Source organism: Sapajus apella, unplaced genomic scaffold (genome assembly GCF_009761245.1).
Source record: "Sapajus apella isolate SASKATOON/1434 unplaced genomic scaffold, GSC_monkey_1.0 scaffold28, whole genome shotgun sequence".
NCBI classification, from domain to species: Eukaryota; Metazoa; Chordata; class Mammalia; order Primates; family Cebidae; genus Sapajus; species Sapajus apella.
The window spans coordinates 21,615,372-21,641,640 of NW_022436968.1; the positions used below are offsets into that span (position 1 = coordinate 21,615,372).

Sequence of the window (26,269 nt, forward strand, 5' to 3'; positions counted from 1 at the left end):
TAAAAAGATAATTTTACTTATTTTCTACTTTTTAAAAAATATGTCTATTTTATTGCACTTTAGGTTCTGGGGTACATGTGAAGAACATCCAGGATTGTTGCATAGGTACATACATGGCAATATGGTTTGCTGCCTCCATCCCCATCACCTATATCTGGCATTTCTCCCCATGTTATCTCTCCCCAACTCCCTACCCCCCACCGTTCCTCCCCTAGTTCTCTCCAACAGACCCCAGTATGTGATGCTCCCTCCCTGTGTCCATGTGATCTCATTGTTCAACACCCACCTGTGAGTTAGAACAAGCTGTATTTGATTTTCTATTCTTGTGTCAGTTTGCTGAGAATGATGGTTTCCAGATTCATCCATGTCCCTACAAAGGACATAAACTCATCGTATTTTATGGCTGCATAGTATTCCATGCTGTATATGTGCCACATTTTCCTTGTCCAGTCTATCATTGATGGGCATTTGGGTTGGTTCCAGGTCTTTGCTATTGTAAACAGTGCAGCAATGAACATACGTGTGCATGTGTCTTTATAATAGAATGATTTATAATCCTTTGGATATATACCCAGCAATGGGATTGCTGGGTCAAATGGAATTTCTATTTCTAGGTCCTTGAGGAATCACCACACTGTCTTCCACAATGGCTGAACTAATTTACAATCCCACCAACAGTGTAAAAGTGTTCCTATTTCTCCACATCCTCTCCAGCTTCTGCTGTCTCCAGATTTTTTAATGATCGCCATTCTAACTGGCATGAGATGGTATCTCAATGTGGTTTTTACTTGCATTTCTCTAATGACCAGTGATGATGAGCATTTTTTCATGTTTGTTGGCGTCATATATGTCTTCTTTTGAAAAGTGTGTGTTACCACATGTTCTCACTCATAGGTGGGTGTTGAACAATGAGAACACATGGACACAGGGAGAGGAGCACTACACACTGGGGTCAGTTGGGGGGAAATAGGGGAGGAACGGTGGGGGGTGAGGAGCTGGGGAGAGATAGCAAGGGGAGAAATGCCAGATGTAGGTGATGGGGAGGAAGGAAACAAATCACACTGCCATGTGTGTACCTATGCAACAATTTTGCATGTTCTTCACATGTACCCCAAAACCTAAAATGCAATAAAATAAATAAATGGGAAAAAAAAGAAAAGAAAAGTGTGTGTTCATATCCTTCGCCCAGTTTTGAATGGGTTGGTTTGTTTTTTCATTGTAAATCTGTTTTAGCTCTTTGTAGATTCTGGGTATTAGCCTGTTGTCAGATGGGTAGATTACAAAAATTTGTTTCCATTCTGTTGGTTGCTGGTTCACTCCAACGATTGTTTCTTTTGCTGTGCAGAAGCTCTGGAGTTTAATTAGATCCCATTTGTCTATTTTGGCTTTTGTTACCAATGCTTTTGGTGTTTTAGTCATGAAGTCCTTGCCTATGCCTATATCCTGAATGGTTTTGCCTAGGTTTTCTTCTGGGGTTTTTATGGTGTTAGGTCTTATGTTTAAGACTTTAATCCATCTGGAGTTAATTTTAGTGTAAGGTGTCAGGAAGGGGTCCAGTTTCTGCTTTCTGCACATGGCTAGCCAGTTTTCCCAACACCATTTATTAAACAGGGAATCCTTTCCCCCTTATTTCTTACTTTTTACTGACTTGACAATAATATCTTAAAAGGAAAAGGATCATTAAACATCCCCTTGGGGGAGACAAATATATATATATCATGCCCCAACCCCCAACTAGGTTGCCTAATCTACTAAGTAGGATGAGAAAGACATTTACTCCATCAAATGGGAACCCAAACTGAAAGATGGTTTTCATTTCTTAAAAAATTACAAGCCCTAAAGTATGTTTCTGAAAAATTATCATATTAGCATTTTATGATCATAGACAATTCAGCTATGTGAAATAAAAGAACTGTACAGATGTACTCAACAAGAAAAATAGAAATTTAGGAAAGTTTTTTGTTTGTAGACACAAAGAGCAGACCCTTCTACCTGGCTTCAGTGCTCTTCCAAATAGCAGAGAAGGTCACCATACACTCTCTTTTCTAAACTCTCCTCTGAATGGAAGAGTTAATGGAGAATCTATCACCCTCTCTCTACAGACCCTGCTAAGATAAACAGGTGTGAAATACTCTGTTTATATACAGTTCTTAAAAAGGAAAATTTCTTCTTACTCAACTTGACAAATGTCTGTGGGTAGACATTCCAGAGCCTTTCTGGGTTTACTAAAACAAACAGAAAAAAAAAAAAAAACCACCCACCATAATAAAAGGAATGACATATTTCAAATACCACCCAAGTATTGGTTTCATGTACTGGTGGCAAGCACTGGTTTTCACCTACAGAGCAAATATAGATTTCTCCCTTTTATAATTACCAGATGTGGAGCAAGCTATAAACAAAGGCAAAATCCTAAAGCATTATAGCTTAGTAACCGAAAGTTTTATTTGTATTCTTAAAGAATACTAAAGGAAGGTGCCTAGTGCCCAGATAAATTCAAGTTACATTTAAGTTAAAATGTCTGCAGTATTTTTTCAGCTACCAATTAAGACCTGGAGAAACTCTGAAGCAGAATTCATGTTTACTTTATACCACATATCTGCTGAGCTTCATGATAGCAAATAAACTGGGAGGGGAAAAAAAAGGTAAGTAAGGAGATTAAAATTCTGGGCCATCAATGACATTCTAGGAGAGTTGAAGCAGAAAACATCAAAAGCATATGAGTGTACTTTCAAGGTACTTTGCATGATTGAAAACTCAACAGAAGGGTGAACTGCCAATCTGTACAAAACAGACTAATTATAAAGATGTTTTTACTGTGTCTGTACCACACATAAGATTCCATGTCTTTAGTTAGTTTTATTGTTTTTTTTTTCTGATTATAAAAATAGAATGTGCTCACTGTTGCTGATTTGCATTGCCATACACAACTCTTAATACATATGCACATGCACTTTTCCAATTATTTCCTTACAACAAATTCCTAAAAGTAAGGATGACAGGTCAAAGGCATTTCATTTTAAAACTTCTGTCAATCTTTCAAACTGTCTTCTGGAAGGCTGTACCATTTTAGACTTCCACAAAGAAAGTGTTATGCCCATTATCCCATTCCCTCACCAGCTATAAGTGTTCTCGGTCCTTATCATTTCCACCAATCTTATACATGGAAAAATACCTCCAAATTATTCTATGATGCAATCATAACGATCCTATATGACAATGATTCCTAAGTGAGAGATCTCAATTTCCAGAGGACAAGAAAAAGGGACAGAACACGTGGAGTTAAAAAGAGATTTTTTTTAAAATCTCAGCTTATAACACAAAATATAGTAAGTAAATGACAAAATATTGTTGTCTGGTGAGAAAATTAAAAAAAAAAAAAAAAAGGATGAGAAACCACCATAGAGAACAACGATTTTAAAAGTTTGGGAAACATTACATTATAGGATGATGCAGATAACTAGTTATCTATAAGAATTAAAAAAGCCAAGTTATGCTGAAAAATAGTGCTAACAAGTCACAGGGGAGAGGAGGAATCTCGAATATGTTCTGACTGTCCGCTGCTGAAATCAGTCCTAACCACCACAGGTACACAGACTGAGAGCTAAGCAGAGAGCCAGGCCTGTGCTGGGTGGATGTACCCAGATTACCTCATATGGTCCTCACAAAAGCCTGACGAAGTGGACTCTTATTATTATCCACATATTATAAAAGAGAAAACTAAAGCTTGGTTCAGTCACTTTCCCATAAATCTAACAAGTAGTGGAGCCAGCATCCAAGCCTACATGGTCTGACGCTAAAGCCCAGGCTCGTAAACATGAAGCCATGTTGCTTCCTAGGAATTAAATGCCTCCATTTGCAGCCCAAGACAGAAGATGTTCTTAAAAACACACATTTTAGTTTAAAGCATGTAAATAGTCCAGGTATGCTGGCTTACATCTGTAATCCCAGCACACTGGCAGGCTGAGGCAGACAGATCACTGGAGGTCAGTTCAAGACCAACCTGGTCAACATAGGGAAAATGTGTCTCTACAAAAATACAAAAATTAGCCGGGCTTGGTGGTCCTTGCCTGTAGTCCCAGCTACTCAGGAGGCTGAAGTGGGAGGATGGCTTGAGTCGGGGAGGTGGAGGCTACTGTGCACCAAGATTGCTCCACTGTACTCCAGCCTGGGTGACAGAGCCAGACCCTGTCTCAAAAAACAAAACCCATATACATGAAAATCCATTCTACAGTTTTCATGAATGTTTTGACTGTCATCTTTGTCAACAGATTGATTCCCCATTAAGGACATGCTGGCAAGAAGTTTTTACTGGTTTTAGGTTTCTTAGTTTCTCAAGACTTATCTTGTTCTCAGACACTTATCTGCACAGAGTCACTGACTAATTCCAGATTACACAAATCACACTACCAGAAGTTAAGGTAAGTCTGTGGAAGATCCCTTCTGTCATTAAACAGATCTTCATAGGAATTATGCTCCTTTCCAGGTCCGACTTCTGAGGCCAGAGGAGGCCTAACTACCCTTCCTCCCCTGGCAGCCAGGTCATGACCACCTGCACTGAATACTTCAGGACTGGGCTCTGGATCCCCTTATCCCTGTGCAGGTTGGCACCAGAAGACAACTGGCTCCAGCTGCCCCTCACCTCTCCTGCCACAGGTCCTACAGAACCACATGTATTCTAGCTGGATCCTCCTCCCATCTTTCCTCAACTCCTGAAACCCCTGCACAAATCCCCCCAACCTGAACCTCCTCTAAACCTTCTCTTGCCTCCTCTGTCCGGAGCCTGGCCCTCGCAATAGCTGCTGTTCTGTCTCTCAGCAGTTGCTCCACGGAGCCTGGCAGGGAGCCCCTCATTACCACCTCCAGACAGTACTCTTTCCTACCACCCCCCAAAACCTGAATCTTCTGTCATGAGAGTACATCATTCATGAGCTTTCACTGTTGCCATCATGTACCAATCCCTAGTTCACTCCCGTGTTTCTTAATGATTTTAGCCCCAGCTCATTGTCACTTTCTCCAATTACTATTCCTGTCTGGGTGCGGGAATTTTCACGCACTTACATGACTCTCAGGCCCTGTTCTTTCAAGTCTTTGAACTCTTCCCCTGCAATACCCTAGTCCTTCACCCTACCACAGTCACGAATTCCTTTGCTCATGACTTAGATCCTGAATTACCCGTGACTGCACCTCTCTACAATCCAAAATCCAGGCTCCCCCACTTGCTGACCACCACTTCCTATATTTACAGCTTCCTGCCTCTAGCACCTAAACTCCAGTAATTCTTTGACCTACCATTACCTGTTCCTATACCTTATCAGAGTCGTACCCTTCCCCGAAGTCCTCCCTTCCCTCCTCACCTAGCTTAAGTCCCATGGTAAATCACAGAATCCTTCCCCTGCAACCATCCTCAGTGTCATTGTTCTGCTTTACTTGAGTGTACTCAGGAAAACCACAACCCTGAAGAAATCCAATTCTCTGTTTACTCCACTCCTGCAACTGTTGAGCTGAATATGGCTGAAGAAAATACACAACCTGACCGAAGTTCAGCAACCTTGCTACATTTCCCGAGGTCAGTGGTTCTGAACTTCAATTTTTAAAATATAGACATTAATCGTTCTAGCACCAGTTCTAGAAATGGTTACCCCTTTCCTCACTGGATTGCCTTGGCACCTTTGTCAAAAATCTTTGTCAAATCTTTGACACATATTTGACCAAATATGTGTCAGCCTATTTCCGGACTCTTTCTTCTGTTCCACTAGTCTATCTATACACAAATACCACATTATCTTGACTACTGTAGCTTTATGGTAAGCAATGAAATACGTTTGAAGTACAAGCTCTCCATCATTACTCTTCTCTTTCATTGTGGCTACTCTAGGTCCTCTTCACTGCCATATATGTTTTACAACCTAAATGTCCATCAACAGATGAATGGATATATGGCATTATAAATCTTATAATCTTATGAGAAATCTTATCAATTTCTACAAAAAAAGTAAAAAACTGGCTGTGTTATGATTTGGGATTATACTGAATCTTCAAATCAATTTTGGGGGGAACTGACATCTGAATAAAAATATTCCAACCCATAAATATATCTTTCCTTTTTAAATGTATTCATAGCAATGTTCCATAGTTTTCAGTGTAAAGATCTTACACAGATTTTTGTTAAATTTATCCGTCAGCATTTCATTTTTCTATAAATAGAACTTCGTTTTTAAAATTATAGTACATAAAACTTACTAATTAAACCATCTTACCTGCATAATTCAGGGGCATTAAGTACATTCACATTGTTGTGCAACCCTCACCATTACCAGAATGTTTCCATCATCCCAGACAAAAATTCTATGCCTATCAAACAGTAACTCCCCACTCTCTCTCTCCCAGGCCCTGGTAATCTCTATTCTATTTTTTGTCTCTAAATATTACCTATTCTAGGTACCTCATATAAGTGGAATCGTACAAAATTGGTCCTTTTGTGTTAGGCTTATTTTACTTAGCATACGTTTTTCAAGATTCATCAATGTGGTAGCATGGATCAGAAATGTATTCTTTCTTAAGGTGGAATAATAAATGTTGTTTATCTATTCATCTGTTGATGGACATTTAGGTTGCTTCCAAGTATTTCATATTTTTATTGCACTGTAAATGGCATTTAGATGGCAGATTCTAATTGTTCACTGTTTATCAAAAAAGAACTCGATCTGCTCATAAACCTAATCTCTCTTGATTTCCCTTGCCCCTATGCACATCCTTCCATCTCCTCCGTGCAAAACCTCTGAGACTTCCTTGATTACTTGCACAGCCCATGCCCAATCAGTGAGCAAATCTGGTTAATTCTACCTATAAAACACACCCCAAATGCAACCACTTTTCACTGCCTCCACTGCAACCTTCCTGGCGCCAGATACAAACATCTCTCACTGAGATTACTGCAATACAGCTAGTGCTCGATTTACGACCACGGTTGGGACCGGCAGACCGGTCGTAACACGATTTGTTCGTAAGTTGAGTAGGCTATATGTACAGTTGAAATGGGGCACACGGGGATGGTAGTGCTGCCGGAAGCTGGTCCGCACTGTTGTACGCCCAGCTGGGCAACGTTTGCGCTGCCAGACGCGGAGCAGTCGTGGCTAGTGATTGTGGTCGTAAAGTCAAATGGTCGTAAGTTGCATAGGTGGTAAGTTGATCAATACCTGTAGATTACTGGTCCCCCGTTTCTGTCCCATGTAATCTCGAAAGAGTCCCCAGAGTGGCCATGTGAAAATGTTAAGTCAAACTATTTCACGTCATTACTCAAAAGCATTGAATTGCTCACCATTTCCTTCCAATTTAGGTCGGAAGCTCTTACAATTGCCTACAAGGTCCAATTGCCTACAAGACCATTTGGTCTCATTGCCTCTCTCGCCCAACCTCCTGTCCCTCCTCCTCATGCACTCCAGCTATGATGGCCCCCTTGCTATTTCCCAACACACCAGGCACGTGCCCACCTGGCATTTGCCTGTCTTTGGGATGTTTTATCCCACATGCATGGTTCCCTCCTTTAATTCCCTCAAGGTTTTACTCAATGTCACCTTCTCAGTGAGGCCTACCCTGACCAACTCACTCAAATTTGAACCCTAGCCCCTCTGGCATTCCTGATCTCCCTTACTCCGCCCTATTTTCCCCTTATATTAATTAAAATAAACTTTTTATTCTGGAATAACTCTAGATGCACAGAAAAGTTGCAAAGATAGTACAGACAGTTTCTCTAGCCTTGTTTTCCCCTAATGCTAACATGCTGCATCACCAGGGTATATTTGTCAAAGCTAAGAAACCAACACTGATACATGACTATGAACTAACTCCAGGCTTTATTGACATTTCACTATTTTTTCCACCAACATCTTTTTCTCTGTTCTAGAATCCAATTCAGGATATCATATTGTATACATTCATCACATCTCCTTATCTCTCCTGGTCTGTGACAGTTTCTCAGTCTCTCCTTGTTTCCCAAAGCCTCAAAGTCTTGAGGAGTCCTGGGGCCAGGTGACTGTCCATCAGCTTTGGTTTGCCTGATATTTTCCTCATGACTACACTGGGGTTATGGGTTTAGGGGACGAAAACCTCAGAGGTAAAGTGCTTTTCTCACCAAATCATATGTGGGATACATGTTATTAACATGACTTATCACTAGTGGTGTTAGCCATCATCACTTGGTTAAGGAGGCATCTGTCAGGTTGGTTCACTGTAAAGTTACTAACTTTTCCTTTTCTACACTTGAATCTTTGGAAATGAATCATTAAATTCAGCCCCTAGCCCTGGCAGGCATAGGTCTTATATTTTCTAATGTGTTGACATACCATTTCTTTTCATTTCTTTTCTTTTTTTTTTTTTTGAGACAGAGTCTCACTCTGTTGCCCAGGCTGGAGTGCAGTGGTACAATCTTGGCTCACTGCAACCTCTGGCTCTCGGGTTCAAGCAATTCTCCTGCCTCAGCCTCCTGAGTAGCTGGGACTACAGGTGCCCACAACCATGCCTGGTTCATTTCTTGTATTTTAGTCAAGATGGGATTTCACCATGTTGGCCAGAATGGTCTTGATCTCCTGACCTCGTGATCTGCCCTCCTCAGCCTCCTAAAGGGCTGAGATAAAAGGCTTGAGCCACTGTCCCCGGTCACCATTTATTTTTTTATTCCCCACATTTGAAGGTAAACTCTAGAAGACATGAATCCCTGTTTCTTTTATTTACCAGTGTAGTTCCAGTATCTAGAATAGTACCAAGCATGTGATAAATACTCAATATTTGTTGGATGGCTGGATAACAGAAAAGAAAGTGACCTCAGAATCTGTTCAGGTCACAGTTTCCTACAGTGTCAAGTATGCACCTCCTCACCTAGAAAAATATGTGCTCAGGAAACAAATCAGGTATGTTTTGCGCTTCAAGGTATTATTCACATGTCGAGTTACCTTTTTCAGTAGGATCTGCAGTTCTATTATGGGAAACTGCCTTAAAGAATAAAGTTACATGATAAAATTTGAGGTGTTAGCAGTAGGCTTGAATAGAGAATCTCTGTAAAGTGCTTAGAATAGTAGCTGTAAATAACAGAAACGAAAGAAATGTCCATTTTCTTCTATTTCCTCACCTTATGTATAGGTGAAAGAGATTTTGGAGGTACACAGAGCCTTCCTGCACTTCAAAATATACTTTATTTTATCTGCTAATAATCTTAAATCCTTTTTGAAACAAGGCCAGAGTATAAATTTGTAACACTCTATACTCCTAAATCCATTTAATATTAATTAATTTGGTCTCTTCCTAAAATCTGCTTTTGGTCTGGTCAACACTTGAGGTCAGTGTATCTAGAATCAGGATTTCCCACAGAGCCTCACTGGTCTGAGAGGTGTCCTGGCCTTGGCCACAATCTCCAGGTTGCTTTGCACATAAGGTTTTTCCCATGGAAGAATGCAAGCCACACTTAAGGGCCTAGGCTTTACTTCGTAGTTAAGAAGACATCCTGAGGTTTTAGGGAGAAAAAGTCCTCCACTTTCACAACTTTAAAGATTTGTTCAGCAGCGGATGCTAACTAAACTTTGGATTACATTTTAAAATACCCATCAGTGATTAAAATAAAAATATATTTCTTTTCTTTTCTTTTTTGAGACAGAGTTTCTCTCTTGTCACCCGGGCTGGAGTGCAATGGTGCAATCTCAGCTCACTGCAACCTTCAATTCCCGGGTTCAAGTGATTCTCCTGCCTCAGCCTCCCGAGTAGCTGGGATCACAGGCATGCACCACCATGCCCGGCTAATTTTTGTATTATTAGTAAAGGTGGGGTTTCACCATGTTGGCCAGGCTTGTCTCAAACTCCCGACCTCAGGTGATCTGCCCACCTATGAGTACATATTTCTTAAGGTAGATTCTATATTTCAATAATGGAAGCAATTCAGTGTCCCACTAAAGGAAGCACTGCTTGGCATGTTTTTAAAATGTCGTGAGATCAGCTGATTTTATACATTACTTGCTGAATATAATCTCTGGAAAGCAGAGCCACCATACAGTCTTTTCCCTCTAACATTTTTATACTTACCACTGCTGCTTCTCTAATGCACCTAATTCTGCCAAGCATTATTTTCCTGAAGAATAGTATCAGGGATAGGAGTCATATTTTCAAGTCATTAAAATTCTGGCAGTCTCATTTCATGTAAGACATCTTAATTTTTCTCAGGTCATAAATCAGTGAACATCTCTTATTAACAGGGCTAAGAAAAAAATATCTTGGATTCCTTTTTGAGAAATATGTTCAAAAACAAACCAGATAAGAACCATGGCCAGGAAAATCCTTTCTAGCTGCTATAGAACAGAACCTTTCATTCAAAGACAAAGTAACTTATTAAGAACTCAAAAAATCAGCCAAACATGGAGAAGAAAGGCTATAAAGTAGGCTAGGAATGGCAAGCTGTATTTTTTTCTCTAGATTCAGCAATAGTGAAACCTTTCTGTAAATCTTACGAAGAAGAGAAAGTTGAGATATGATCATTATGTTTCTTATTCTGTTCATTTATATCCTATGCATTATTGATTGCTTATTGTGGACCAGGTACTGTGTAGAGTCCAGAAAGTACAAAGGTCAATAAGGTACAGATGCTTCCTCTAAAAACTGATGCATGGAAGAAGGTAACATTTGTTGTACATAGCCCCAGGACCAGGATCAATGGCTGGAAGTTACATTATAAAAGACATTCTAAGAAACTGTTCCAAACTAGAGCAGCCTGCATCTCATATGTCATCAAAGGCAGTGTTCAAACAGAAACTGGATGTCCTAATTGGGAGTACTTCTTGGGTAATTTCATGTAAGTGACTTCCCGTTTTCACTACAGAACAGAGAAGAAAATTCTAGGTACTTTTTAAATATTCAAGTGAAATAATGCTATTTTTGAAGACTAAGAGCCAGTCATATCAATTCTGAAAATATCCTAAATGCTTATGGGCTGCTTCTTTCCTTCCATTTTTCAATTTTTAAATTCTCTACATTAGGCTTTGAGTTTCTCAGGAATTGAATTCATGCTGTATACTATTTTCCTTCTAACAGCAAGAGCCTAGCTTTGTATAACATCAGCTAGTCAGGCTGTAACATTTTTACTGAAATATATTAATTGGTTTTACTTCAGCATAATATTTTGAGCATGGCTATAGAACAAATATTAACTAACTGAAATGTTTCTTTCTCAATATGCTGAGATCAATAATACTTTAATGAAAAGGTGAATAACAGTTGCCATGTTTCTCATAAGACAAACAGAAAATAATCTCCAAGTACAGGTAAATATATAATCTAACAAAGCTTGAAAAGGATTTTTTTTAATTTTAAAAGACTAAGTAGCAAAAATAAGGATTAGGGGCTTTGGCTCGCAAATAAAACATTTTTATGGTCACACTAATCTAAAAAAACATAGAGTGGTGTTTGTCTTAATGAATGTAACTACATTTCATATAGCATGGTAAGGACATTATTTATAATTCAGGTAATTTTCTAAACTCCTCTTGGTCCCAGGAGAAGCCTTTCTGGTGATTCTTCCTCACTGACCTCTCTCTTAAGGTTTGCATTATCTTCAGACTTATCAGTAATACACATTACTCATTTAACAGTTTTATTTGCTCATCATGTGTCCAATTTCCTCTATTGCCTTTATAGCAGTTCACCTTGGAGTGTCTTAGATTACAAGCTCCCAGTAACAGAAACGTCTGGTAGAAAAGAGCGGAGTGATGGATGGCTGTTCAATATATACTTCTGGATGATGACTATGTTAATCATCAACTAAAATGATCCATTATTTTAAATTGCTTACTCTAGAATACAAAATGATGATTTATATATGTAACACCATGTTAAAGCACTGCACAGTGACTTGTTTAAAATTCCTTAAGCAGAAATGGCATGCCAGTCTAAAAGGCATAAAAGCAAGGGCATTTATAAAAGCCAAACATCAGGAACCCTGGAGCAAGGGCAATACCTAAGAGTTTGTTACTATGTAGGTGTGTTACTGTACTTACAGTGACACAGTGAAGTCACATGAGTTCTACCCTCTTCACAGCTCAAAGTAGAGTAAATGAAGAAAATGCAGGTATGTCAATATAAGATAACTTTCCTAGATGAACAAGAATGAGAGTGATGTCTACTGCGCCACAATACCAGGTATCAAGGAACAAATACTTCAGCGTTCACTGGGAGCAAAGCAAAGTGGCAGGTGTTGTGAGGCTGGCAAGGAAGACCCACGTGACTGATGCTGTTTATATTAGGCAGGCTGCTTAACTTCCCTGAGCCTTAGTTTTCATCAAATGCAGATTATATTCTTATAAAGTGACTGTGAAGAAGAAGAGGGCAATGGTGTAAAGCCTCTCGCCAAATTCAGGCTCACAGCGGTAGCTGTACTTGGTCGAGTGATGAGGACCAGTCTGGTGACAGCATCAGCTACAAAGACAGTCGTGCCCTCGGAGAGCTTACGACAGGACATCAGATGTACCACACATGCGCTTGCCCATCCACATTCACACGGAGCCTTGCCAGGCTGTCTCTGCTGCTGACTGTATTTGTGGCATCTGATCCCTTCTCAGCATGCAGCCTAGACATCAACTAATTAAAATGTTCACAAATGACATTTAGCTGCTGTTCTGACTGGGGGGTACAGTTGTGAAGACACAAGTGATAGTTAACAGTTATCCAAGTTTTCCTATGAGTCAAGCACTCTTCTACATACTTCATGTGTATGATCTCATTCAATCCTTTCAACAACTCTATAATGTGGGTACTATCATTAGCCCTGCTTTTCAGATGAGAAGACATGGCATGTTCATATGAAAAATTAGGTGGCAATTTCTCACTGGAATGCAGAGTCACAGGCAGTTTTAACCATCTGTCAAATTAGTCATATGGGTGTTATTGGTATAAATCCAGAAGACAAAGAGAAAATATGTTGTATGACTGAGAATGCTTCATAGAGAAGGAAATAACTATAGCTGAAGAATGGGTAGGATCTGCCCAGACAGAGAAGACAAAGGTATTACCAGTAAAGGAAAGAATGTGAACAAGGCTACAGAAATACAAAAATACAGAAGAACATTTGGACAGGAGTGGAGAGATCATGTCAGAAAATAAAACAAAACAAAATAAAACAAAAAACAGCTGAGAGAGGGCTTGCACCTGTGACCTCAGCCACTTGGGAGACTGAGCTGGGAGGATGGCTTGAGCCCAGGAGTTTGAGGCTGCAGCGAGCTCACTGTACTCCAGCCTAAGGGTAAGACCCTGTCTCAAAAAAAAAAAAAAAAAAAAGAACAAAGGAAGGAAGGGAAGGAAAGGAAGAAAGGGGAGGAAAGGAAGGAGGGAAAGAAGGAAGGGAGGGAGGGAGGAAGGGAGGGAGGGAGGAAAAAAAAATAAAAGGCTGGAAAGTCAGATTAGCACCTGGGTGGGAAGGGGCTGGAGTCTGAAAGTATTTGCCTGGGGTTTCATGTACATTGCCATTCCTAAGTCAGCCTTTAGTTTATTACGTGCATAGGTGATCATCTACAATGGGGGAAGTTAAGGGCCTAAAGGCCTCTAAGAGCAAAAACCTCTCCATCGCCTTTTGACAAGGTACCCCAAATTCCAAACTGAATATTTGTCTATATTTGGCATATTACTGGCTAGGTACAATATAAGTAGTAGCTCCCAAACTCTAGTGGACATCAGAAACAACTAGAAAGCTGGTTAAAACACAGATTACTGGGTCCCACCTCCCAGTTTCTAAATCGCTTGGTGTGGGGTGAGGCCCAAGAATTTGTATTTCTAGCAAATTCCCAGGTGATGCTTAATGCTGCTGGTCTAGCATTTGAGAACCACTGACCTAAAAGGATAAAATCCAGAACAAGTAAATTCTAACAGAGGAGAGAAAAATTTTATATGAGATTATTTTAAATAATAACTAACAAACGGACCCCTAAGTGAAGGGGAAGAGGCTAGGCATGTGGAGATGCTGTAACAAACATTCTTCAGCCATAAAAGGGTACATGTGAAAAGGCTTGAGTATCTCTTCTCCAAAATATCTGGGAACAAAAGTATTTGGATTTTATCAGATTTTGGAATACTTGCATATACACAATGCGATATCTTGGATATGTGACCCAAGTTGAAACACAAAATTAATTCATGTTTCATGTATATCTTACACCTGGAGGTAATTTTATATAACATTTTAAATAATGTTAGGCATGAAACAACGTTTTAACTGTGATCTGTCACATGAGGTCATGTGTGGAATTTTCCAATGTGGTTTCATATCAGCACTCAAAAAGTTTGAGATTTTGGAGCTTTCTGAATTTTAGATTTTCAGATTAAAGATGCTCAACTTGTACCAACTTAAAATGTTAGCTCTGGTATGGTCAAGACAGCTCTCTCGATGCTTAACATTACCAGTGGCCACTCTTGTGCACTGCTTTGGACAAGTTATTATAGAAACTATGCCAGACTCAGTAGCAGTTGACAAATAGCTAAGATACTTAATTTTTATTTGTGTTGGTCCCATCAATACACTTAAATATTGAGAAGATTTACAAGAAAAAGTAAATGTGGCATTATTCTTCTCTATTATGTTTGGGGGCAGGGGGAAATATTTAAAATAGCACTTAGAATTAAAACAAATGTAGAGAATTTATTAATAAAAAATTAGCAACCAAACTACATAGAAAAGAAGAAGGGTCTCCCTCCCATGAGCTAATAAAGTGATAACATTTAACTAGCCTTCCATAAATCACTAAACAATATCATATTGATTAACTCAGTATAATAAGAGCTTTTAATTTTTAGCTCTTGGTTCTCTGTCAATTTCAAGATTATGTTTCCTATTTCACACAGATATTTTCCCCTTTATATAAAAGTTATTGATAGTTCCTGTTGTTTAATCAGTTTAACATGCTTATCTCTCTCCTTATCTATAAATATTTATAATGTGGAATAATTTTGAAATTTCAATTTATCTTGCTTCTAACATTTCTAAAGTAGTGAAATTTGGTAGGATGCTTTTTCTTTTAAAATAAGGGTAGTGGTGTTTTACAAAAGCCAAGACAGATGAAAAAATGGCCTTAAATATTACCTCTTAAGGATTCTGCTTCCTTTTGATTCTCTTGAGAAAATAAAAAGGAATTGTGTTTCTTTCATATCTCATACTTAAATGTGGTTTCCTAATATCAAATGAAAATCAATATGATTTCAGGTTAACATAAAGGCTGTCAGGTTTCCATCTCTTCCAGACAACAAAAAATACTATGTACAGACATATCTTTTTCAATGTGTCATCAAATATATTGCAAGAGTAAAATTAAGCTGCTGTGATTAATTTTGTTGTTGTTGTTATTTGTTTGAGATGGAGTCTCGCTCTGTTGCCAGGCTGGAGTGCAGTGGCGCGATCTCAGCTCATTGCAACCTCCACCTCCTAGGTTTGGTTCCAGTGATTCTCCTGCCTCAGCCTCCTGAGTAGCTGGAATTACAGGCACACACCACCACATCTGACTAATTTTTGTATTTTTAGTAGAGATGGAGTTTCACCATGTTGACCAAGATGGTCTCGATCTCTTGACCTCATGATCCACCCACCTCGGCCTCCCAAATTGTTGGGATTACAGGTGTGAGCCACTGCATCCAGCCAATTGTTTTTAAAATTTAACATTCAAGCTGGTGAACTCTGTTGTGTTGGGAGTGTTCTCCTCTGGGCCAGTAGCTGCAAATAGGACATTGCAGTCACAATGCCTTCCTGTACCACTTCCACTACTCCCTTATATTTCTGCCTAAGCAGTTCAATTTGATCCCAGCTCATGTGGAATTCATCAAAAAGCTATAATAGCAGCTTCCTTATCTTCAGTTTATATTCTTAAGGTTACATTTTTTTCTCCCATTACAAACACTTTTTAAAACAGAAATAAATAGTACACTATAAGTAAATCTGCAGATAATGTAAACAAGCTAAACTGAAGTCTTGCACTGCTATGAAAAAGCGAGATGAAAGCAAACATTTAACATTTTAAAGCCACATACTGAGACTGGAAAATTAGTGCTGTGTTATATACTAATGAGTTTACAAAACTCAATTCACTTGGACATCTTTAGAAAGTGACATAGATTGTCTCAGCTCTATGTTTTTAAATTGAATTTTTCTGATTATAGAAATGTAATTATATATCAAAAATCTTAAAATGTTACATATTTTCTAATTATAAATATGTAAATATGTGGGTCATGTGGTATTTACATTTCTCAAACTTAGGTAAATTTTACCCAGAAGAAAATAAAGCTGCAAACACATACTGAACTCTAGTAAAAATATACATGATGAAGTATTTAAGCAGAAGCATATTGATGCCTGCAACTTATTTGAAATGTATCAAAATGAATTAATAAATGGAAGGGTAGATAGCTGCATATACACGTGATAAAGCAAGTATTTATATTAACGATAGGCACTAGATGGTAGGTATGCAAATATTTACTACAAAACCTTTTTACCTTTTCTTTAGTTTTTTTGAGACAGAGTTTTGCTCTGTCCCCAGGTGCCAGGCTGGAGTGCAGTGGTGCAATCTTGGCTCACTGCAATCTCCGCCTCCTGGGTTCTAGCAATTCTCCTGCCTCAGCCTCCTGAGTAGCTGGGACTATAGGCGTGCGCCACCACGCCCAGCTAATTTTTATATTTTTTAGTAGAGATGGGTTTCACCATGTTGGCCAGGATGGTCTCAATCTCTTGACCTCGTCATCCGCCCACCTAGGCCTCCCAAAGTGCTGGGATACAGGCGTGAGCCACTGTGCCCGGCTACCTTTTCTTTATGTTTGAAATTTTTCACAATGAAATGTTGGAGGGAAAAGAAATGTAAAATCATCACAGGAAAATACGAAAAACAAGGTATGCTGAAAGAAAAATAAAAGCACCATACAGACACAAAACCTATACCTGGAATCATATTATTTCTAATGTTTCGTAATTTGCTTTTACCACTTACCATTATATAATCAGCATTTTCCTTGCTTTCTAAATGTTCTTCCAAATGGAAGAGAAATAAATTATATAACTGCAATATAACTTGTAACTTCCAATTCTTCACCATTACACATCTGAGAAGACTCCTATTATTATATCCATCTTTCTGCGCATCTCTGATTATTTCCTTAGGATAAAGTCCTAGAAGTAAGATTTCTGGCCCAAAGATGTAAACATTTTAAGATTTTTGATACATCTTGCTAAACTCTTCTCCAGAAAGCTTTACCAATTTACATTTCTAATAGCAGTGTATCACAGATTCTAGCTAACCACAGACATGATTTTACATTTCAAATTAAATGCTTTCATAAATAAAATTTTTATTTCATATTTTATATCATAAATATGAAAAAATTCACATTTTATTTCATAAATTTTATTTATGAAAGCATTTAATTTGAGATATAGTCACAATTTCTGCCAAAAAGACAATATTCTTTTTTAAAAAATTTAAAGTAAACAATCCTATTACCCAAATCTTGGTTCCTAAATATCATACTCCCAAATCAGGTATATTGACTCAGGGCTTCCCGAAAACATGGCTGACTCCAGGAATGGGACAGTAACTAGATGAGCCTAGAACATCTTTTTGTGCCTGAAGAAAATCATCAAAAAATGACGGTGACATATCAAAAGGATGCAGGAGCCAGCTGGAAAGAGGACTGACTTGCTAAATTTGGGATAATTTAAGCATGAAAATGAATAACACTAATGGATTATAACATTCTGAATTTCAAAGTCTTCAGGTCTGTAATCAAACAATAAATACATGAATGGATGGATGAATAAAGGAAGAAAGAAAAAAATAAGAAGGGCAAACTCACTTATGCTAGAACCTTTTACTTTCTGTACAGCAAATCATCATAGTACTATTTAATCCAAACAAGAATAATCAATGGATGCTAAAAACATTAGTGAATGTTTGCTCAGAAGAGATATTTACCTAGCGTCAAAGTTTCTACCCATAGCTTAATTATTAATTACAAAGGAAAAATAGGTATTTTCTTTTACTGTGAAGAAATTGGGTAAACCTCTCTTAACTAAGGGTTCAAAATTAGTATTACCAATAATGAGACTGACATCACAAGACACCCATTAAGCCACACCAAAGACACATGGCCTATGTAGTTTCCCTGCCAAAACTACATAAACTCTGACTAGGCTGGAGACTGGGGGAGGAAATCACATAAACCCCAAATGAGGAACATTCTACAAAACAATTGTCCTATATTCTTCCAAAATGTCTGCATCTTAAAAGACAGAAAAGATGAGAAACTGTTCCAGATTAAGCCAGGCTAAACAGACATGTTGATTACATGCAATACATAATCCTGGATTGGATCCTGGGTTAGAAAAATTACCATCAAAAACTCTTATTGCAAAAGTTGGAAAAATGTGAATATAGACTGTGTAACAAGTAACATTATTGTTATCACTGTTAAATTTTCTGAATTTGTTAATTGTACTGTGGTTGTGTTTTGGGAGATGCTAAAGTATCTAGGGATAAAGGTACATGGCATCTGTAATGTACTCCCACGGTTCAGCAAAAATCATACACTATATATGAATACATATAAATCAATAATATAGACAGAGAAAGCAAATAATGCTACTAAGTGATGAGTCTAGAGGAAGAATATAGTGTACTAGAGTTCATGGTACTATTCTTGCAATTTTTCTCTAGGTTTAAGAAATTTTTTAAATAAAGTTTTAAAGAGCTAAAGATTTTAAGTAGGCCGGGCACGGTGGCTCACACCTGTAATCCCAGCACTTTGGGAGGCCGAGGCGGGCGGATCATGAGGTCAAGGCATCAAGACTATCCTGGCCAACAGGGTGAAACCCCATCTCTACTAAACATACAAAAAAAAATTAGCTAGGCGTGGTGGCACGCACCTGTGGCCCTAGCTACTGGGGAGGCTAAGGAGGAAGAATCGCTTGAACCCAGGAGGCGGAGGTTGCAGTGGGCCGAGATTGCGCCACTGCACTCCAGCCTGATGACAGAGCAAGACTCCGTCTCAAAAAAAAAAAAAAAAAATAGATTTTAAGTAAATACAGTCTTCCTTTTTTGTTTTTAAATAAAGTAATATTATACTCACTAAAATAGAGAAGTAATACATACTCACTACACTAGAGGCCTGCAAATAAAGTGAAAGTAAATAGTCTTCCTTTGTCCTCTCACATAAACACAGTTAAAGAGTTTGGTATATATTTTCTCCATATTTCCCTAAGTTCATAGAACATATATTTAGTCTAATATTAAGTTGCTCTTAAAGAGTCACGTGAAATGAGTTGCAAATGTTTTATTAAATGTTCCACTGCTCCTAAAACTCATTGGCAAAAAACAACCAACTGACATGGAACTGGATATATAAATTGGAAAAAATTCAGGGCTTACTGCCTTTATCTTACCACTCAGAAAACACCTAGCTAGAAGCCACACACATTTCATAAAGCAGAGCAATTATTTATGTAAGAAATGTATATTTCCTTGCTAGTAACTGCCAACCCTTGCCGTAACTCCTTACATCTTAAATTCATGCTGATCCAGTACAAATGGGGGTGCTTTGCCATAATTTGCTCTTTCTCTTTATCACTCACAATCACTGACTAAGCCCCAAAGCAGAAGTGGGGGTTTTGTTTTTCCTACTTGCAGGTTTATGAGTTGTGCTCTTGCAGTGTACTGGAATCCACTCAATTTCAGCATTATCTACATTCAGGTTAAATATCTGCAAAAAAGCAGGATCTGGCAGTTTCCAATTCTTGCTTTCACTCCGGTACTTTCCCATGCCACTTTCCTGGCTCTCCCAAGAACAGAAGAAAAGGTATTATGTACGTATGCTTGGGAAGGGCGTGTTGGAGTAAATGGGTTACAATTCCTATTTTCCTATCAAAATCTGTTTCATGTCTCATAAAATCTTTCTCACATCCAATAATTGTGTAAGAACATGTTCCTTATGCTAAAGTTGTACAATCCAAAACTTTAAAATATTAGCATATTTATAAATAACTCTGTAAATGGATGGAGCTGGTTTAGTTTTCTCTTCGTACCTGGTCAATTAGAGGTTTCGGAGTTAAAAACTAAAGAGCAGGGGTTCTGGCCTCCTGTATTTCATTTGCCCCTCCTGAGGCAGCTTAATACATTTCTCAAAGCTCTATTTTCCAATGGATAAAATGGAGACAATAATGCTTCCCATAAAGGACTTCATGAATTGACCAGCTAAAAGGACTAGGTTCAGTCCAAGGTAAGACATGGTTTTATTACTTGGCTATCATTAAAAATTTTTGTTGATCTAGAAACAGGGGAAAGGAAAAGTAACTATCTTATACCCTGTACCTTTCTGGATGGGCTTTAACAGCCCTCATTTCTTAATGCCTTTCAAAAACCCACCAATACCCCAAGGCAGAGATATCTTAGTCCTTCTGACCTGGCTTCAACAACTGGAAACACAGCTAGCTGATGATCACACAATTACACAGCACTGCTGGGAGCAAACCCACAAAGTGCTACCATTTGGGTTTCCTTCTCTAATCAATTGCCACGAATCACTAGCAGCAGTTAACGAAAAAAATGAAATCATCCAGGGAGATTAAAGGATATTTATGGGAAAGTTCACTTGAAAAGATACTGAACAATAATTAGCCAAAAACAGGATGTAAATAGAAATGACCAAAACCAGCTCCAGAGAGTCGCTACTGAAGTAATCAATGCTGCGGAGTCCCTGCAGGTCAGCTCTGCAAGTAGTTTTATTCTCAAAGTACCAAAGTGAATGTGACAACCATGCCGTATCTCATTCCTGAGAAAGATGAAAGGTCTCAGAGCTCTGAGCTCATCTAGGATGAGCACAAATCCTAGACTCTGAAAGCTAAGACCCTTTTCTGATTTTACCAGGAGAGCAGCTTTCTGTCTGGCTCTTATTAATTCTATAAAATACGAAGCCCACTGTTAGCCTTAAGCAGAGGCGAAATCCAAGACACAGGTATTGCATATTTCACTTAAAAAAATAGTGCTTTTTATCTTTTAAAACACAACTGCTGATGACCAGAAGTTCAAGCAGGGAAAATGGAATGGGTATGAAAACGCTACACATTACTCTTTACCGACCCCTCTCGTTGCCCTAGGGAAGAGAAGAGCTTGAACCCTGGGAAGGTCTGAAATCTCACCTCTGCCTCTAGCAGAGCTCAGAGAACATTCGGTCTTTCATGCCCTGGAAAGAAATCCTCTTACTTCAGCTGACCCCTAGTAGAACTCACCCCTAAAGCACACGCTGCAATAATTTCTATTTATGGGGCTCCCAGAATGGAAATTGGGAAACGGCCTAGTGGATCAGCCCCAAAGGCCTTGCTGGGTCCCTTGCAGCCCTGTGATCCTCTAACTCGAGGTTGAAAAGCTTACATAAGTGGTATCGTGACTGTTTCTGTCAGCAGGAAAAGACCTTACCTCTTTCTCTATTTTGAGGAGCTTCTTTACAGCCACCTCTTTGTCCTGTGATATCCATTTGGCTCGATAAACACTCCCGAAACTTCCTCCACCGCAATTTTCAAAAAACTGCAAGTCATCAAATTTAATTTGCACGAAGGAGGCACCGAGAGACGACATCTCATAATGACAAAGTATTATACTTCCACAAAATCTGCAGAAAGAAAGAAAAAGAAAAATTGAATTACAAATCTATTAGGCTAAATCCTTTGGATTCTACTTTAGATACTATATAACAAACGAGTCCTGTGAGATTTCCAGAAAGTCATGGTGACTTAGGAAGAAGAAAAGCAAGATTATAAACAAATCGAAATGAAAACACTCACCCTGGCAGCCCACGCAAAATTCAACAGCAACCTGCCCAGACTTTGAAACACAGCTGTCCACAGAGAAATGGCTCAGATTTCCCCCAGACAAAACCTGCAGCAGCCCTTCCTACACGTCCCGGGGAGCTCTGCGGAAAGGCTACTGTGTCACCAGGTCTCCTATCAGGGAGCCCTGACGGACGGGAAGCATGCTTTCCATGGCAAGCTTGCATCGCTCCGCTGGCATCTGAGGCACACCACCTCTCCACGCTGCACTCCCTTCACACAAAATATACACAACCTAAGCCACTGAGCATCCTGGCACAAGGACAGCCGCAGGGCTGCAAACGGAACACACACTCAATGTTTCGACTCCAAAAACAAACTTTCAGCTTAGGGATGACAGAAAAGCTGGCAAAGTGTTTGCTCCCTGACTGCATACTGTAACAAAACTTAACTGAAGAGTAGAAAAATTTGTCCTTGATTACAATAGATTAAGTCATCCAAAGAATACTGCCAAGGACGTTAAAAAATATTATGCTTGTTTCCAGAGAAACGTATTACCCCTCCCAGAGATTATTATAGTGATCTTTCCCAGGGTCTAAGGAGTTCTACTATTCTCCAGGTAAGTGGCCATTCTTAACACCCTATGCCAAACCACAGATTAGCAAGACTCACAAACACAAAAACTGGATGAAAATTGGGCTAAAATTTTGAGCCTCCATAAAAAGTTTTAAAATGGTGGATAAAATAAATTTGCGCACATATTCTTGCAAAAAGTGTAAACCAGAACCTTATAATGAGGGACCAAAAAGACAAATCTATATTTCTAGGACATTCTACAAAACATCTGGCCTAGGCTCCTCATAATTGTGAATGTCATAAAAGTTTTTTTTGTTTGTTTGTTTTTGTTTTTTTTTTTTGGTTTGTTTATTTAAAGCAGAGAAACTTCTAGCATCAGGAAAACTTAAAGGACCACAATGACTAGGTTGATCATGGTGGCTCACACCTGTAATCCCAGCACTTTGGGAGGCCAAGGCAGGTGAATCATTTGAGGTCAGGAGTTCGAGACCGGCATGGTCAACATGGTGAAACCCTGTCTCTACTAAAAATACAAAAATTAGCTGGGCGTGGTGGTGGGCACCTGCAATTCCAGCTACTTGGGAAGCTGAGACACGAGAATTGCCTGGTCCCAGGAGGTGGAGGTTGCAGTGAGCTAAGACAGCACCACTGTACTCCAGCATGGGTGAGAGAGTGAGACTCCAGCTCAAAAAAAAAAAAGAAAAGAAACATGATGACTAAATGTAATTTATGATCACTGGGTTCTGGGTAAAAAAAAAAAAAACTATAGAAAACATTATTGGGATATTAGGGAAATCTGCATATTTAACCATACATTAGATGATATTATTTTATCCTTGGTAAATAATGGTATTTTTGTTTTATAGAAAGATGTCCTCAGATGTATTGCTTGGGAAATGCAGTTAGACATTTTAAAGTGTGATGTCTATAATTTACTTTAAAATGGTTCAGTCCTCATCCCTGTCCCTGTCCCCCAACACACACACCAAAAAAAAAAAAAAAAAAAAAAAGCATGGATATAGAGAGAGGGAGAAAGAAAGCAAGTATGGCAAGATGTTAAGAAGTGGCACATCTAGGTGACGGGTATCTGGGCATTTTACTACTCTTTCCATTCTTCTGCGAGTTTTTTAAAAAATAAAAAGGTAGAAGAGGTTGGTTTGTGTCCATATAAACTGGCAACATTTCTCCATAAACAGCTTGGGGCTTTGTTGAGTGATATGTGCAGGCAGCTCAGAGATCTTAGTGTGCAGCTGGCTAGCCACCCCATTTCAGGAAAATCAGGTCACTGAGGAATGCCAATTTCTCACATGAAGTCAAACGCTGCTCTACTTTGAAGAGAAGGCAAGAAAGAGGAAGGGTTGTTTGTTCATCCTTTAAAGTTTAGACGATACACTCCACATAAAAATATGAGTGGGGGTAAGATCATAGTATCTAAATATAATCTATAAACATATGTGAATCAACAGTTTACCAACTTTTTCTGTAATTCCCATTTAATTAAACATGGAAAAGAACAAAATTTGAATAAAATTTAAGGATGCTGCCAAGGGTAGATATATAAATATGCAATGTAAAAAGTTGGTTCCACCAAATGTCCAACATCATTTGCAAGATTCCCTCAGCATTACAGACGCTAGGATTAAATTTTTGTTAATTATTTTATGAAAGCATTAAAATGAAATTGAACTACAAAGCTGATCGTAAAAGAGAAGTTTCCTGCCTCCCCATACCCCACATCCAAGTCCCACTCTCCATACCCAACTAACTTCAGTTCCTTTCGTATTTTCTTCTGGTACTGAACTCTATTTCTAATAATGTGCTTATATTCCTATTTCTTGATTTTCCATTTTAGATATTACCTACTAACTTCTGTGGAAGACAAGAGTTTAGTTCTCATATACCATTTTACAAACATGGCATGCATACTAACATGGCACATTTGCCCAAACCTCCCAGCTTCCAACTGCACTGTAACACTTGGTTAAGTCAACAGTGTTCACAGTAATCTGACAAAGTAAATATTATTCCCAGCAGTGTCATGTAGAATTCAATAATTACATCTCCCTCCTTGGATAACTTTTTGATTCTGTTAATTAGTTGCCCTGTTTTTTGTTGTTGTTGTTTGCTTAGCTTTTTATACTCCTAACACATTCACCTCATTCAACTCTCCTAGGAGCTGCAAAACTCCTCTCAATAAAATTAAAACAAGTAATTTCCCTCCTTTTTTCACATTGGTTTTATTTATTTATTTATTTTAGAGACGTGCCTTCTAGGCCCTTTATCCTGATTCAATCTGGCTGGAATGGTTACTCTCTAGGCCTGACTTGGACTGGGACTTCTGTTGGCTACCATCCTAAGAATTTCCTTCACCTTTTTGCTCTGTGAGAACCTTGTCTTTGGATTTCCTGTCTTCCCTTTCTTCGTTTATTCTCTTGTTTTGACAAGACATATCTCCCATTAGCTACCTGAATAGATCACACAGAATATAATTTTTTGAGAATCTGTATAGCCTAAAATGCCTGATTGGTACCTGGTTGGGTATACAATTCTAGGTAGGAAACAATTTCCCATATGATTTCCAAAGTATTACTTCATTTTTTTCCTAGCTTCTACTGTGGCTACCGAGCAGTCTGATGTTACTGATTATTAACCATTTTTATATTATTTGTCCCTCTCTGAAAGCTTTTAGGATCCTCTGTTTATGCCAGAAATCCTGAATTTTAATAGGATATGTTTAGGAATGAGTCTTTTTCATTCATTGGTAGGACACTCAGTGAACTCTTTCAATCTGTAACTCATGTATTCTAATTCCAGGAAAGTTTCTTGTGTTATTTATTTACCACTTACAGCCACTTTGACTTCACGTCATCTCATTTCCCATACTACATGAGGAACTGTCTGCAGTTCCCAAAACACACTGACCTCTCACATCTCCACACTTCTGCACAGGCTAGTGTCTCTGCTCCAAATACTTTTGTTTTCCCAGCAAATTCCTATCCCTGACCACCTCTGAGTCTCAGGAACAGAGTTAAATCCTCTTCTGTACCACAGCACCTTTCTTTACCCATTTATCTTTCCCACTTAATTCCCACCAGACTATAAATTCCCTCAAGTCAAACTCAGTTCTGTTTACATCTGGATCCTCAGCACCACTACACAGCCAGGTACACAGTGATGCAGCTTTTCCATTAAAAAAAATTCTGTTGAATAAGTGAGTAGTTTCTGGTTGTTATTCCATTATACCTTTTGTAGCTGGAGAGATTTCAAGCAAGTTATGTAAAACATAAGGTATGTAATTTTTACAAGTGCCCCAGGGGGTTCTGAAGCAAATTCTGATCTGGAAAGTGCTGCCTAGGCTTCTTGGGAGACTGAGGAGAGTGTATTTGAGACCTCCAGTACTGGGTCCCTCTGAATCCTGGGGTTGGGGAAGGAGTAGGAGAAATCCTTTCCGAAACAAAGGCAGAGGTCTGAAGCAGGATGAGATCAGTATGAATCCATCTAAGTCCTATGCTATAGAACAAGCCCAGGGAATATGGATGAACTGAGGCAGGATCAGTCACATCTGACACTGACCTAAGGGTGCCAGAAGAAGGCTGAACTTTGAGAAGCACTCTTCTCCAGGATTTCACCCCTTAACAGGAGGCAACTAGTCAGGCTCTTCCCAGAATCACCGCTACTTTGCGATACACCCTGCCATAGGGGAACTGGCTATTTGTGAATGGAACTATACAATTACTTGTTTTATTGAAACCATAAAAAATTAAGTTCCATCTGAATACTGAAGAAACTAGTAATCTAGTGTGTATGAGTACAGGTTTAACTCTAGTGAGCTTGGCAAAGTATCATGGATGTAGCTGAAAAATCTGG

The 26,269-nt window shown here is 38.8% G+C and overlaps 1 protein-coding gene across 5 annotated transcripts in view; it reads right to left on the reverse strand.

Annotated features, from left to right (window-relative positions):
• The window catches only part of MAP3K20 (mitogen-activated protein kinase kinase kinase 20), a 196,732-nt gene that overhangs the window by 160,078 nt on the left and 10,385 nt on the right, over nt 1-26,269 (reverse strand). For 3 of the 5 annotated variants that reach the window (XM_032292930.1, XM_032292931.1, XM_032292933.1), the window contains exon 2: nt 21,477-21,669. In XM_032292930.1, the coding sequence (XP_032148821.1) occupies nt 21,477-21,635 (159 nt within the window). In that variant the 5' untranslated portion in view covers nt 21,636-21,669. Of the gene's footprint in view, nt 1-21,476; nt 21,670-21,841; nt 22,066-26,269 lie in introns of those variants that run through there. The other 2 variants (XM_032292929.1, XM_032292932.1) reach the window with 2 other exon arrangements.